The sequence below is a fragment of the Acanthochromis polyacanthus genome, chromosome 18, assembly GCF_021347895.1.
Source record: "Acanthochromis polyacanthus isolate Apoly-LR-REF ecotype Palm Island chromosome 18, KAUST_Apoly_ChrSc, whole genome shotgun sequence".
NCBI lineage: Eukaryota > Metazoa > Chordata > Actinopteri > Pomacentridae > Acanthochromis > Acanthochromis polyacanthus.
In genome coordinates, this window is record NC_067130.1 from 6,221,098 (window position 1) to 6,233,116 (window position 12,019).

The 12,019-nt window shown below is 40.6% G+C and overlaps 1 protein-coding gene across 2 annotated transcripts in view; it reads right to left on the bottom strand.

Annotated features, from left to right (window-relative positions):
• Positions 1-12,019, bottom strand: part of pdlim5b (PDZ and LIM domain 5b) — a 42,298-nt gene that overhangs the window by 11,128 nt on the left and 19,151 nt on the right. Inside the window, exons 4-5 of one of the 2 annotated variants that reach the window (XM_022215198.2) lie at positions 2,239-2,272; positions 1,411-1,919 (exon numbers count right to left, since the gene is read on the bottom strand). In XM_022215198.2, the coding sequence (XP_022070890.1) occupies positions 1,411-1,919; positions 2,239-2,272 (543 nt within the window). Of the gene's footprint in view, positions 1-282; positions 306-1,410; positions 1,920-2,238; positions 2,273-12,019 lie in introns of both variants that reach the window. The other variant, XM_051938700.1, reaches the window with a different exon arrangement.

Sequence of the window (12,019 nt, forward strand, 5' to 3'; positions counted from 1 at the left end):
CAGAGCCCGATGCCACCGAGAATATGAATGAGCACTATGAGCTGACCCTCGCCGGGGGTCCTGTGGTGTATCGTACATTGATTATTTACAGCGTTTCATGGTTTGTTTGGGCCTAGAAATAAACAAGTACTGTAAGTTGATGAGCAGGAATGTGAGGGTTAGCTCAAAGAGGTGTAAGCATGCCTTCGGTAATCATAAACCAGAGCGATGGGAAGGCTATAATCACATTCCACATGGTTAGAAAGCAACTGCAGCGGCTGCATTATCATTCACTGCACTAACTTGGTGTCTGTTTCTCCTTCCTCCTGTGGGTAAAGAAAGGGCAAATGGAAAAGAATTGAAGCCAAGAAAGAGCACAAATACATCAGTTGAAGAGAACAAGTATAGTCTAAAATACCCTTCTGAGAGAATGTACAGAAAGAAAAACAGAAACTAAAGCATGCAGGTGAGACACAAAAACACACACATGCAGCAAACAGAGTCTAGAAACGGATAGCCCAAAGTTTCAGCACAGGAAATAATGAAGAGATGGCAGACAAATGTAGTGCCCAAAACAAAACTGTTAAATTTATCACTAAACTCATTCTAAATATAAATAATATAGTCTAAAATATTCCAGAACAGACCATTGTCACTTCTATAGACCTAGCAACTTTCTAAAATTCACAGAGCTATAGGCAGGTTTCCCAGATGTGTTTAAGTGCTAAGGAATTCAATAAGCCACTCTGGTGTCTTCAGTGCTATAAAAACAGATCTCTGTGACCTATTTTTTCAGGTGACACAAAAAGAAGAATGAGTGGCAAAGTACTTAAACCTAGCTCAGTCTACTGTAACCCAATCAGTGAGCCAAAAACCTGCTGAGGAAGCCCAGCCCGGCCAAACTGCGCTCTGTCCCTGGTCTGTAGAAGCGCAGAGCTGCCAGGATTTTGGTCAATTAGAAACAAATGTTACACCAGCAGTGCCTTCTGGGCAGACTGTGTGTGCAACCACTGTCAATTATAGACGGAGGTAGTGGCATCAGTTGTCATGATTCGGATTCCTTTCCAGCTGCCCTGTCGAAATATTTAAACAAGATGTACAACATGCCTCAGATTTTCCTCGTATGCAGCTGTGTGAAAACATGGGCTGTTTTAGGTGTAGCTTTTCATATTGTGAGGTGGAATGGGGCAGAGTGGGATATTGTGTTTTTCTAAATGCATTCGTTCAGGTACACTGCAAAGCAAAAATGTCCACTAATCTGTGGCCGCTGTGAAGCACGACTTATTCCAGGCCTGGTGAAAAAAAGCGCACAGGACATGTTTATTTGTTAATCACTCAATGGTCTTTTGCACTTACATCAGCCTGCTATATACCAGACCCCAATATTACTCCAGAAATCATTTTACAACCGGGTTTGATGAAGGTACCTACCCGTTGATGTGCTCTGACAGGCCCTGGCTCTCCAACAGACCTCGCCTCTGCCCCATAGCCACCTCACAAGCATTGGCATTGGAGTACAGGTTGATGGGTGTGTTATAGACGGAGGGCTGTGGGACATTAGGATGGGAGGAGGGGGCTGTCACTCTGGCTGGAGAGGAGGAGTTAGAGGAGGAGGAAGAGGCAGACGGGGAGGTGAAGGCGGAGCGACCGAGGCCGGGTTTGGGAGCCGATTCTGAGGCAGGTAGGCTCGACTTCAGCAGAAATGGAGGCTGCGGTGGTTGAGAGGGGGCAGCTGGTGTAAAAGCAGATGACTCGGAAGGAATAGAGGCGACTTTGGGAGCAGCCGGGGAGGAAGAAGCCGTAACCCCACCGCTGTCGCCCCCAAAAGGCCGAGCTGTCTTGTTGTATGCAGGACTGGGCTGACTGAGTGGCTTTGAGTATGCGGTGCTCGGGGCGGGGTGAGTGATTGGCACAGGCTTAATGATTTCCTGAGGTTCATCCTGGACAAGGGTGAAGACAAACAACATGCACAAACGGCAAAAAACTCATGCATGTAAACCAGCATTCCCAAACAGCACAGCACAACAATCACATCAAAACGAACGGTGGTTCCACACTGCTGTATGGATGAAAGCTACGACTGTGAGATTTAAGTTTAAAAGGTGGTCACTTACACATGCCGAGCCAATTTGTGTTCTCACATTATCTCAGAAGGGCACAACTAGCATGCTCACTTTGAAATCAACTTGTATTATATATGGAGAAGTGGACAACTTAAATTAATAAACAGTTATAAGTGAATATTTTTCCTCTTCATACCTTGGGAACTCCATCTTTAGGGGCAGCTGGAGGTCTGTAAAGACAAACAAACAAAAGATTATAAAATCACTGCTCAGGCAACATCTTCACAGCATTTGTTCAATATTTTGCAATTAATTTCTGAGGAACTGCTTTGGGGATCAAATTTATGGTCCAAGGGAGGGATACATTAGCTTCCAGACCACTATGATGTTACATTTTTCTTGGCCGAAAGTCTTTTCCCATGTCTGTCTGGTTTCAAAGGCCCTGCTCAGCCCTTGTAGCTGTATTAAAGAGGATTACTAAAAAAGACATGTTGGCTGTGTAAATTCATAAATGAATGCTCTCTCTCCAGAATAGAAATCTATTTATACAGTATTGTGTCATGAGATCGAGTCAAACTGATTTTTTTTTCCCAAAGTTGACTTCACATTTAATATTTTTTTCCGGAGATATAGCATTGTTTATTGGACACGTTTAAACACACCAAAAAGAAGAATATTCCAAATTAAACTCCCACTGTGTGATACCATCATTTTGATATAAAAAAATGCATTTAAATGCTACCACTGATGGGATGACTAATCTCAAGCAATGTTCAAGCTCAGGAAATACAGTACTACTGTGCACTGAAATAAATAGAAACAAGCTCAAAATTGTAATATTTAGAAAATGGTTATCAGTAATTATATGCAATTTGTAGTGAAGGTGCTAAAACACGCACGATCAGCGGGATATGCGAACACACTGCACTTTAAAGCATGTGTCCACATGCAGGCTTGTGTTGACGCGTGGCATACATCTGATTTACACTTATTACTGAAGCAGCTGCTACAGTTTGAAAACCTATGGGAAACGAGGGCGGTCTGCTTGTCTGTTCACTGGAGATCCTCTGGAAACAGATGAATATCCAAAACTCCATCATACCCTGTTTGGTATTATCTGATTATTCTCAAACGCTGTTTACCAGAAAATTTAAACATGACAAACCTTTTCCTAGCAAGCATTAAGGCTTGTCTGAACTGCCACACACCTCCCTAATGCCAAACAAGGTCCCTGTCAGGTAAATTATACGTCTTAAAATGGTGTGCTAGTCAAGCATTATGCATGCTTTCATGTACAATGCGTTCTATAATTGGTCGGAACATGCAGACAATGTGTCCCTTGTTCCTCATAAAAACAAAACAACATAGGACAAAAAAAACAAACAAAAAAAAACAGACAGTGAGTCAGTAAGGCTGGTTCCGGACCAGGAGCTATGGTATGTCCTCCAGCTCCCTTCCTTTCTCTGCCCTCTGCCATATTAGGAAAACAGTCAACAAATTCACGCATTTCCTTTCCGACTGAGCTGAGCTCCAATAACTTGAGCGTTGAACCAGGTTATTAAGGAGCCCCACCCTCCAACCAGATGCTGATGTCATCTGTGCCCATACTTCCATTTACAGTTTTCCACCTAACAGTTAATATACAGCATGCGTATTTTCCAAAGTACTATTCCAATACTTGCTTATGGAGAAACACCGCACACTGCCAAGGACAACAGGGAAAGGTCTAAAGATCGAACTGCACAGCCCATTACAAACAGAACTCGGTCTATAATGAGGCAGTATGTATCTGCTATCAGTGTCCCAGAGGGGGACAGAGCTGGGCGGATTGATTCTCTGTCTGTCTTTTCCGAAAGCAAACTGAACAAACACTCGCCAGGGTGGTCCCTCGAACATCTGCTCAGCACAGCCGCCAAGCTGGAATTGTTCTCTTTTGATAAACAGACAAGCTGAGTGACAGAATTTTATTTTTGGTGTTTAAGTGCGCATGCTGAGGAATCCCACTTTAACTGGATATTGTCACGCTGTCAGGCGGACTTTCGCTCTGATCTAAAGGTGTTATGACAACTATATGTGCAGTTCTGCTTTTCATTCTGACACCAGCTTCTGTTTAGGATCATCTTTTATTGTGTTTAATGGATAATGTAATGCAGTATTATTTATGCTACATGTATCAACTGCTTTGACATGCTAAACTCTGGGCTTCCATGGCTGCACAGGACACAGGACATTGAATAAAACTCTGGCAAATAACGCAAACACTGCAATTCAAACTAAATCGTAATCAGGAAAGTGCCACATTTGTCTTTATAGATCAACAAAATTAACCTTGCCAGCAAGGTGATTTCTCGTGATATTTGTGAGTTCACAAATCTCTCAAGAAACAATCTTGCTCCGCTCCCGCATTCACTGTTCGTACAGAGCCAAGTTGGCACGGGCCAATCACGAAGCAGTATTTGTGAGTGGGGCGGGATATCTGGGTGTGAAGACGACACCAAGCGCCAGTAGATCAAAACAAACATGGCAACGGAGGACAACGATCGTGTAGATGCTGCTATTAAGTCAGTTTTAGCTGAATCTCCTATCGCTTCTTTGAAGGAAGAACAACGAGAGGCGCTTTGCGCATTTCTGGGTGGTAAAGATGTTTGTGCTTTTTTACCTAGGGGTTTTGGTAAGAGTTTAATCTACCAATTGGCTCCGCTCGTTGTGAAGATCCCGCGATTGGCTAAAAACAAACCTGTCAGAGGCGGGACATACTGTTGCATTGTCCAATCCGTGCGTCTTTCCTCCAAATGGATTTACATGGAGCGGTCCCAGATTGATATTGTGGAGTACTATCAAGTACTACACAATTATTAATCTGGCTATTGCCAGGTTACAACAAAATCAGGGTTTTATTAAACTTTTTTTGAGTGGTTGTACAGTACATCTATGTTCATTTGTTTTTTCTCATCGGTAATGTAAGGAAAGTGATATGTACATTTTACATTTTGCCATGTTATCCTGTGTATTATAATAAACTAAACATGAACTGCAAAATCAGGGGCATGTCTGATATTGCCTCTATTTATAACTGCAACTGTTTACCTTGTAGGTTTAAGGTCCACAGGCTGTGCTACTGTATGTGTTCATAATACAGCAAAAATCCTGCCCCTAATGACGACACAGCAATAACTTTATTCCACACGTCTCTGTTGCTTTAACTATATCACAGATGCAGATACCTACCAGGTTTATTTATGGACCAAATGCATACATTACAAAGTTAATAAAAGCTCATTTATGTTTGCAAGATGATAATAAACATTAAATTGGGGCAGATTGACAGCACAAGACTGCCAGGGAGAAAAGAGTGTGGTTTTCATCAACACAGACTTCTCTGTGTACCCGCTCTGTCTCCAGAATAAGAGAGCGAGGAGGTTACCAGGAGGAATAAGCCTGAGGGCAAAGCAGAGTGACGCATTTCCACTCTGCCTGTGTCTCTTTGAGGGCCAAGAGAAACAGTCTGGAATATGGCATTTGACTGACTGATGGAGAGGCTAACAGACACAGTTTTCTCAACGCAGACTCTTGCCGTACCAGTTTACACATATTCCACACACATCCATTTTTTTTTTACCATAGAGGAAAAACTGCTCACATATGAGTAGGCTTTAATTTTTTTTCCCTATCCCAGTTTCACTCAACCCTCTGAAACCCAAAACCTGCCGGTAGGTTTCCAAGACATGTTATCTTTTAAATTTTGCCAAAATGACGCCACTGATCAGAGCCAGACACTGTAAAAATAGCAAGATTTTCAGTGTTCCAACGGTCATCTGTGATTCGCCATTCAGTCAGGTGAATTAACCCAAACTAATCTTAAAATTGTGTTACTTTATCGGAATTACTTAACTCTACATGTCTACATGTCAAAATAAACTGTTGATTCTGTACAAAACAAAAGAAATCTGTGTTCTTTAGCTCAGCAGTGAAGCCATGAGAGACACAGTTATGACCAACAGTCACATGACAGGAATTTTCCTAGGACTTTTCAGCTGAGCTGGGATGAACTGCAGGCTGTGTCTACACAAAGCAAATCTGAGTTAAAGTATAAAAATAATAAAAATGTAATTTGTGAACTATCTATTTATCTATAACTATTTTTCTGCTATGTGTAAAACCTGATGGCACTTGAGAAAGAAATTTCAACTTTTCTTTTTTGTTATCTATAGCATTCCAGTTATACTTCATAAAAGACATATTTGGGTCTGAATTTTTCAGCCATGGCTGTGCTGTTTCCATAGAAGTATGGGACTTGAAGTGGAATAATGAGCCAAGAGCAAGCAAAAAAAGTGACTAAAGTAAAAAAAATCTCCAGAAACTGCATGCAGTTTAGAGAGTTTAGCAACACTACAGAGTTTTTAAAAGTACCATAGACATGGATTAATGTCTCTGGCAGTCACAGTGAGAGGTTTGTGTAATCTCATATCAAAGCAGAGCAGGTTGTCCATCACAGAGTTGCCGGTTTAATCCCCAACAATCAACAATCCATGTACCGAAGTGTCTATGGGCAAGACACTGAACCCCAAATTGCTCCCAGTGGCCCCTTGTATGGCAGCTCCACCATCACTGCAGTGTAAGTGTGTTGATGGATGAATGAGAAACAGTTGTAAGTGCTTTGAAGAACTTTGCTAATGTTCAAAGCTGCTATGTAAGTGCAGACCATTTACCATATTATATGATACATAGGAGAATAGAGCCGAGTACTCGTCTCTTGTTCTATTAATATCACGTAGATTATTCCAAAACCTTGCTGAACGTGATTTGCCCTCTTATATTTAACTTGTGCGGTAAATGTTGGAACTCTGTGGGAGACATAGCAAACATGGTCTGTTATCTCAGATTTAGCACTGCATGAACATTTAAGCAAAAACATGGAGAAAGAGGGAAAAACCAGGAGAAAGACATAGGAAAGCAAAATAAAAACTCAACAGAGGGATGTGGAACTAGCGGGTGGGGGGAAAAGAATCCTTTTTCTCCCATATTTTTGTTTTTTCATGCAGCCAGCCTATCCGTTCAGTGGCAAAACTCACAGCTTGTGTCTGGCACAACACCTCTTCTGTGTCTCCATGTTCCCTCTCTTTACACTGCCCCGTCATATTTTACCAAGAAGGAACATTGCCAAGGAGAGCCAGTAGAGCTCACAAGGACATTTCAATGTGAAAAAAAAAGTCAGAACAGGAGGTCTCAAAGGAGGTGCAGAGATTTAAAGCAGTGACAGCATCAACAATGACAGATACATGTTATTTCCAGAGGCAAAGCTTATCAGCATGTAACTAGACAGCCTGTTGCTGCTGTCAGTTGCCTGGATACTTCACTAAAAGGTTACTGGATGAGTCTGCATGTCTGGTGTGTGTGTACACGTGTCAAGAGAAACCCGGTGCACTTGAGCATATCAGAAGTCACATGCATTATATTGATAGAAGGCATACCATTCATTTCCATGTGCCTCTCTGGGAATGGTACAGCTCCTCGCTGTGAGGGTAATAACTCACTGGTCATGTGCGTCTGTCTTTACCAGAATATTATAGAATAAAAACTCAACTGTAGTTTCAAAAATAGACATTCAGATTTAAACATTTAGCTCCATCAAGAACAAGTTGATGAACAGATCAAGTAGGGGAATGAAGGAGATTTACTTGAGGTCAAATCACTGCAACCACAAAAGAATAAACTACCCTCTAGTTAATGTATCTCATAAATGCAAGCCGGAGCAATATAATAAGCCCCATTCTTTCTTATTTTTCTTCCGACCACCACACCACATCTGGATGAGGCAGCCAGGAGTCAGTGGGGGCTCTGGGATGCAATGGATTGTCCTCTACTTCACCCTGTTATAAACGTAGCATCAGACTTGTTGGGTGTATATTGGATTGATGTTAAAATGGCTGAAGATTGGCTCCAGAACAGCACAGCAGCAGATACATGTTTAGCTAAGAAATGTGTTGAGGATACAGTACAATACTGTCTCCATGTGAGCCAGTTGCACAAGGTTACAGTTTAATCAAATGAAATCTGAAGTTAGAAAACAGGATTTTATCTAAACAAAATAAGGATGGTGTTGAAATGCGTTAAAGGTTTAAGTGTAATACGTTGATGTATGTAATTTTGCACTGGAGATTTCTTTGGTAAAAATTCAAAAAACAATCAAAAACTGTGATCTGCTCCGTCACGCATCAATGCTTTAGATCGATTACTACAGCAGTCAGCACCTTCCAAAAGCTTCACACCGTTCCAGACACACACACAAACACACAAAGTGGAAAATGCACAAAATCTGAAACGCACATGTGCTGTGTGAGCTGACATGAATTCATGTGTAAAGAATGAAAATATGGTTGGATCATAGGGCTAGCTGCGTTAATCTGTATTATCTTTGAGGTTTTGGAGCCAGGTGCACCCAGCCACAGCTCCCAGGGAGTGGTGTTTCATTGCACTGCACTGCATATTTAGATGACAATAAATAAACATCAATTATCATGCTTTCCTTAGGCTATTTCCCACAGCTGCCTGGTGAGTGTGAGCCGCTCAGCAACAGGATTTCCATAATATCAGAATAAAAAGCATTTGGAAATTTAACTAAAAACTGCTGGGCATATCAACGCCGTGTCAAAATGAATGAATGGAACACTTCAACCTGAAACCTTTAGACAGCGAGTTGGTTATGTTTATGAAAACCACTGCATTAGCTAAAGTTAGCACGTGTTGTCTTGTGTATAAATATACACACTGGTGAAACTTGAGCTCTCACCAAATGAAGTGCTGGATCCATAACGGAAACTGCTAGACAAAGCATAATTACTTTTAATCTCCTTGGATGCGCTCCCTCTTACAGACACCAAAGTATCCTCCTAAATACTTTTAATCCCTCTAATGATATTCTGCCAGTCAGCAAACAGACACCACTTTGACAGATCACAGTCTAGGAAAAGAAAACCTGCTTTCTCCCAACAGCTCTTTGCTCACTGAGGCTCATCTAGTCATCTGTTATGATTTACTCTATGGTGGAACGACAGGATAAGGAGGGCACTTCCAAAGTCCATTTCCTCTCTGATCAAAACATGTTTTCCTTCACTTAGCAACACGAAAACAACTCCGGCATGACTTCCTTATTCGCTGAACAATATAGAGAAAGACTATATATGTCGAAATCAATTTTAAACTGATGCTACTTTGTTGGTAAAATTTAAAAAGAAAAAAACTTATGTGTGACAGTGTGTGGTTTTATAACCATTTTCCAATTCTGCCCACTTCTTATAGCAGAAATTGAAAGTAATCAGTAATGTATGTTTTTTTTTCTCCAGAATTTAGTGTTTACAATGGATGTTAATGCTTCAGTCTACGTAAACGCTTAATAATCTTATTGGAGAATTTATGAATACAGCAGAGCATGTTGGTGTAAGTAAAGCTTAAATTTACATGAACAGTTCAAGCACAGTCTAAATAAAGGCTGAAAATGCAGTGTTTCTCCTCAGTCAGATGGTGATATTTTTACGATCCCGCAACAAGTCGGTCTGGATGTTCAAGTGTCTTTTTAAAGAACCGTCTGAAGAATGTGAACCACAACAAAGTGACATAATGGGACAATCTGCACTCACATTAGTCATCTCTTAGCAGTCCTGTAATGTTATTATGACTCCAGCAGTCTTATCAGTGATCATCAAAACCATAAATCAAATCTGAGGACATGGATGGAGAAAGGGGTGCTTGACAGAGGGATTTCTTTCAACTTTGTACTTGCAGTGCTACATTCTTTACACTGGGTTTAGGGTATTTTATTTCTGAAAACAACAGCATTGGCATCATATTATTTAGAAATCTTAGCACTTATGCGGTGTCTTAACAGGCTTTTACAACCATTTTTCATGGCCATATTCCTTTCACCACCATTTCATAACTCTTGTAATATGATATTTCTTGCAATAAAACAAAAATAAATAGCATTTCCCGATGAATTGTATTTTTAAAATCAGATTTTTTCCCCATTGCAATAAGAAATAAAATCAGAAACCCAGTGCACTTCAGGACTGCACAGTGTCCCTCACACTCTGCGTCACCCTAAATAAGATTTACACACAAACATTCCACAAACTGGCTTCTAAAAATGCAGCCAGAACCAAAACAAACTACAGTCATGTATTATTTGTGACAAGAGGACCTTTGTTGTTTAGTGGGGGGGGTTTAGTTGTAGTTTTCATGTACTGCGAGACCAGGATGTTTGATGTTTCATTGTGCATCCATTACACACACTAGATTACATACAGCTGTGGGACAGGACTATTTTCAGACGGTTTTCCCACGATTAGAGCACAGAGGCTCCTTTCTCCTTTGATGTGGTGATGGAATGACAGGACGAGCAAACCAGGCTTTGAGTTTTTCTGTCAACATGTTTTACAGCTTGGAAAGTGTGCGTGCTTTGCCTCTATTTTCTTGTGCCTGACACTAAAACTACTCTTCGCTGCTCTCAAATACGGCTACCTTTAACAATTTGCTTCTCTGTCTACTCTTGGTAATTCATTTTGATTATGGGGATGGAATACAGGCACAGACTCTGCAGGCACACCGAGGAAGGGTCACATCTTTTCCTGTTTATTTTTATTTTATTACTTTACTGTCATTTGATTTTATCATTACTGCTTGCTTTTTGGTATGGTGTGAAATAGAGTATATTGTCTAGTATAATGGTGTATTTTGCTTGTTAAAAAACACAATAAATACAATATTTAAAAAAAAAAAACGTCCATACAAGTGAAACTTTAGCCTTCTTGTGAATGGACTAATTTTATGGGTGGACAAATATAATGACAAATACAGTTGCATCCCAGTCTCTTTTTATTTAAAGCATACATCACAGAACAGAACGCTTGAAGAGCTTTCACTGAAAGCGTTCCTAATACTGTACTTGAGGTTAACCTCAGGAACCTCAGAATATTATACTTTTGCCTAATGGGAGGAGCAGAAAGGCAGCTGATGAACTCAGCACAATCAGATAACATGCCGAATGTTTTCTACAGATTCAATGCTAGGCAATATACCAGCCAGGGAGAGCATTTGTAAACCATTAGTTAAGCACTTCTTTACAATAAAGCAGAATTAAGATACTTCTTTATGATGTGTATAGCATTAATATCTTATGCATTGATTTTAAAATGACACTTTTAGACATATTATTGCTGGTGATGTAACAGGAGTATTTTCAATCTCTAACCTGTAGTTCAACTGGGAGTGAACTTAAAAGACTAATGATTTGAAATAAACCTGTGTAATAAAATCGTAAGTATGATGCTACACTGTAATGGTAAATTCATGTGTTTGTGTGCATGTATACAGTTCAGTTGAGACCACAATAAGTAAGTGTCAGCCTGCTAAACAGATGTGTTGCACTGCCCTCACACAGTGAACACAGAAAAACACACAGGGCAGGGTTTCTGAAAGGCTGGTTGCGACGTTGCACTTTTTACAGGATGTAGCAGCTGGTTACAGATTGGCTGTAGCATCCCTAGTTTCCCTGGCACATGCACAGTTGGCATGCTTGCACAGCAGACAGTCTCAGACTTGAGTGGATGATGAGGTTTAAGTCACACGCATCGTCATGCAGATCCATGAAGACACGTCGACGTGGAAAGCATGAGTTGGCGCAAAAATGTACCATTGCTTCGTCTAAATATTAACTTGCCCACACATGCATCACTATAAAACTGATATCATGCCACTACGGTAAGCTCAGCATAATTATGAGAGCGACAAGACATACATTTGATGCTACCGTGCAAGAAATAACAAGCTCAAGTCTTTTTTTTTTTTAACATTTTCAAACTCCCTAAAGGACCTCAGGGGCATCTGCTGTGGCAGAAATAGCGGGCTGTTTTAAATTTGCACAACAGGAATTCATCTGTTTGAAATTATAAAAAAGGCTAATTGAATAAAGAACAAATAGA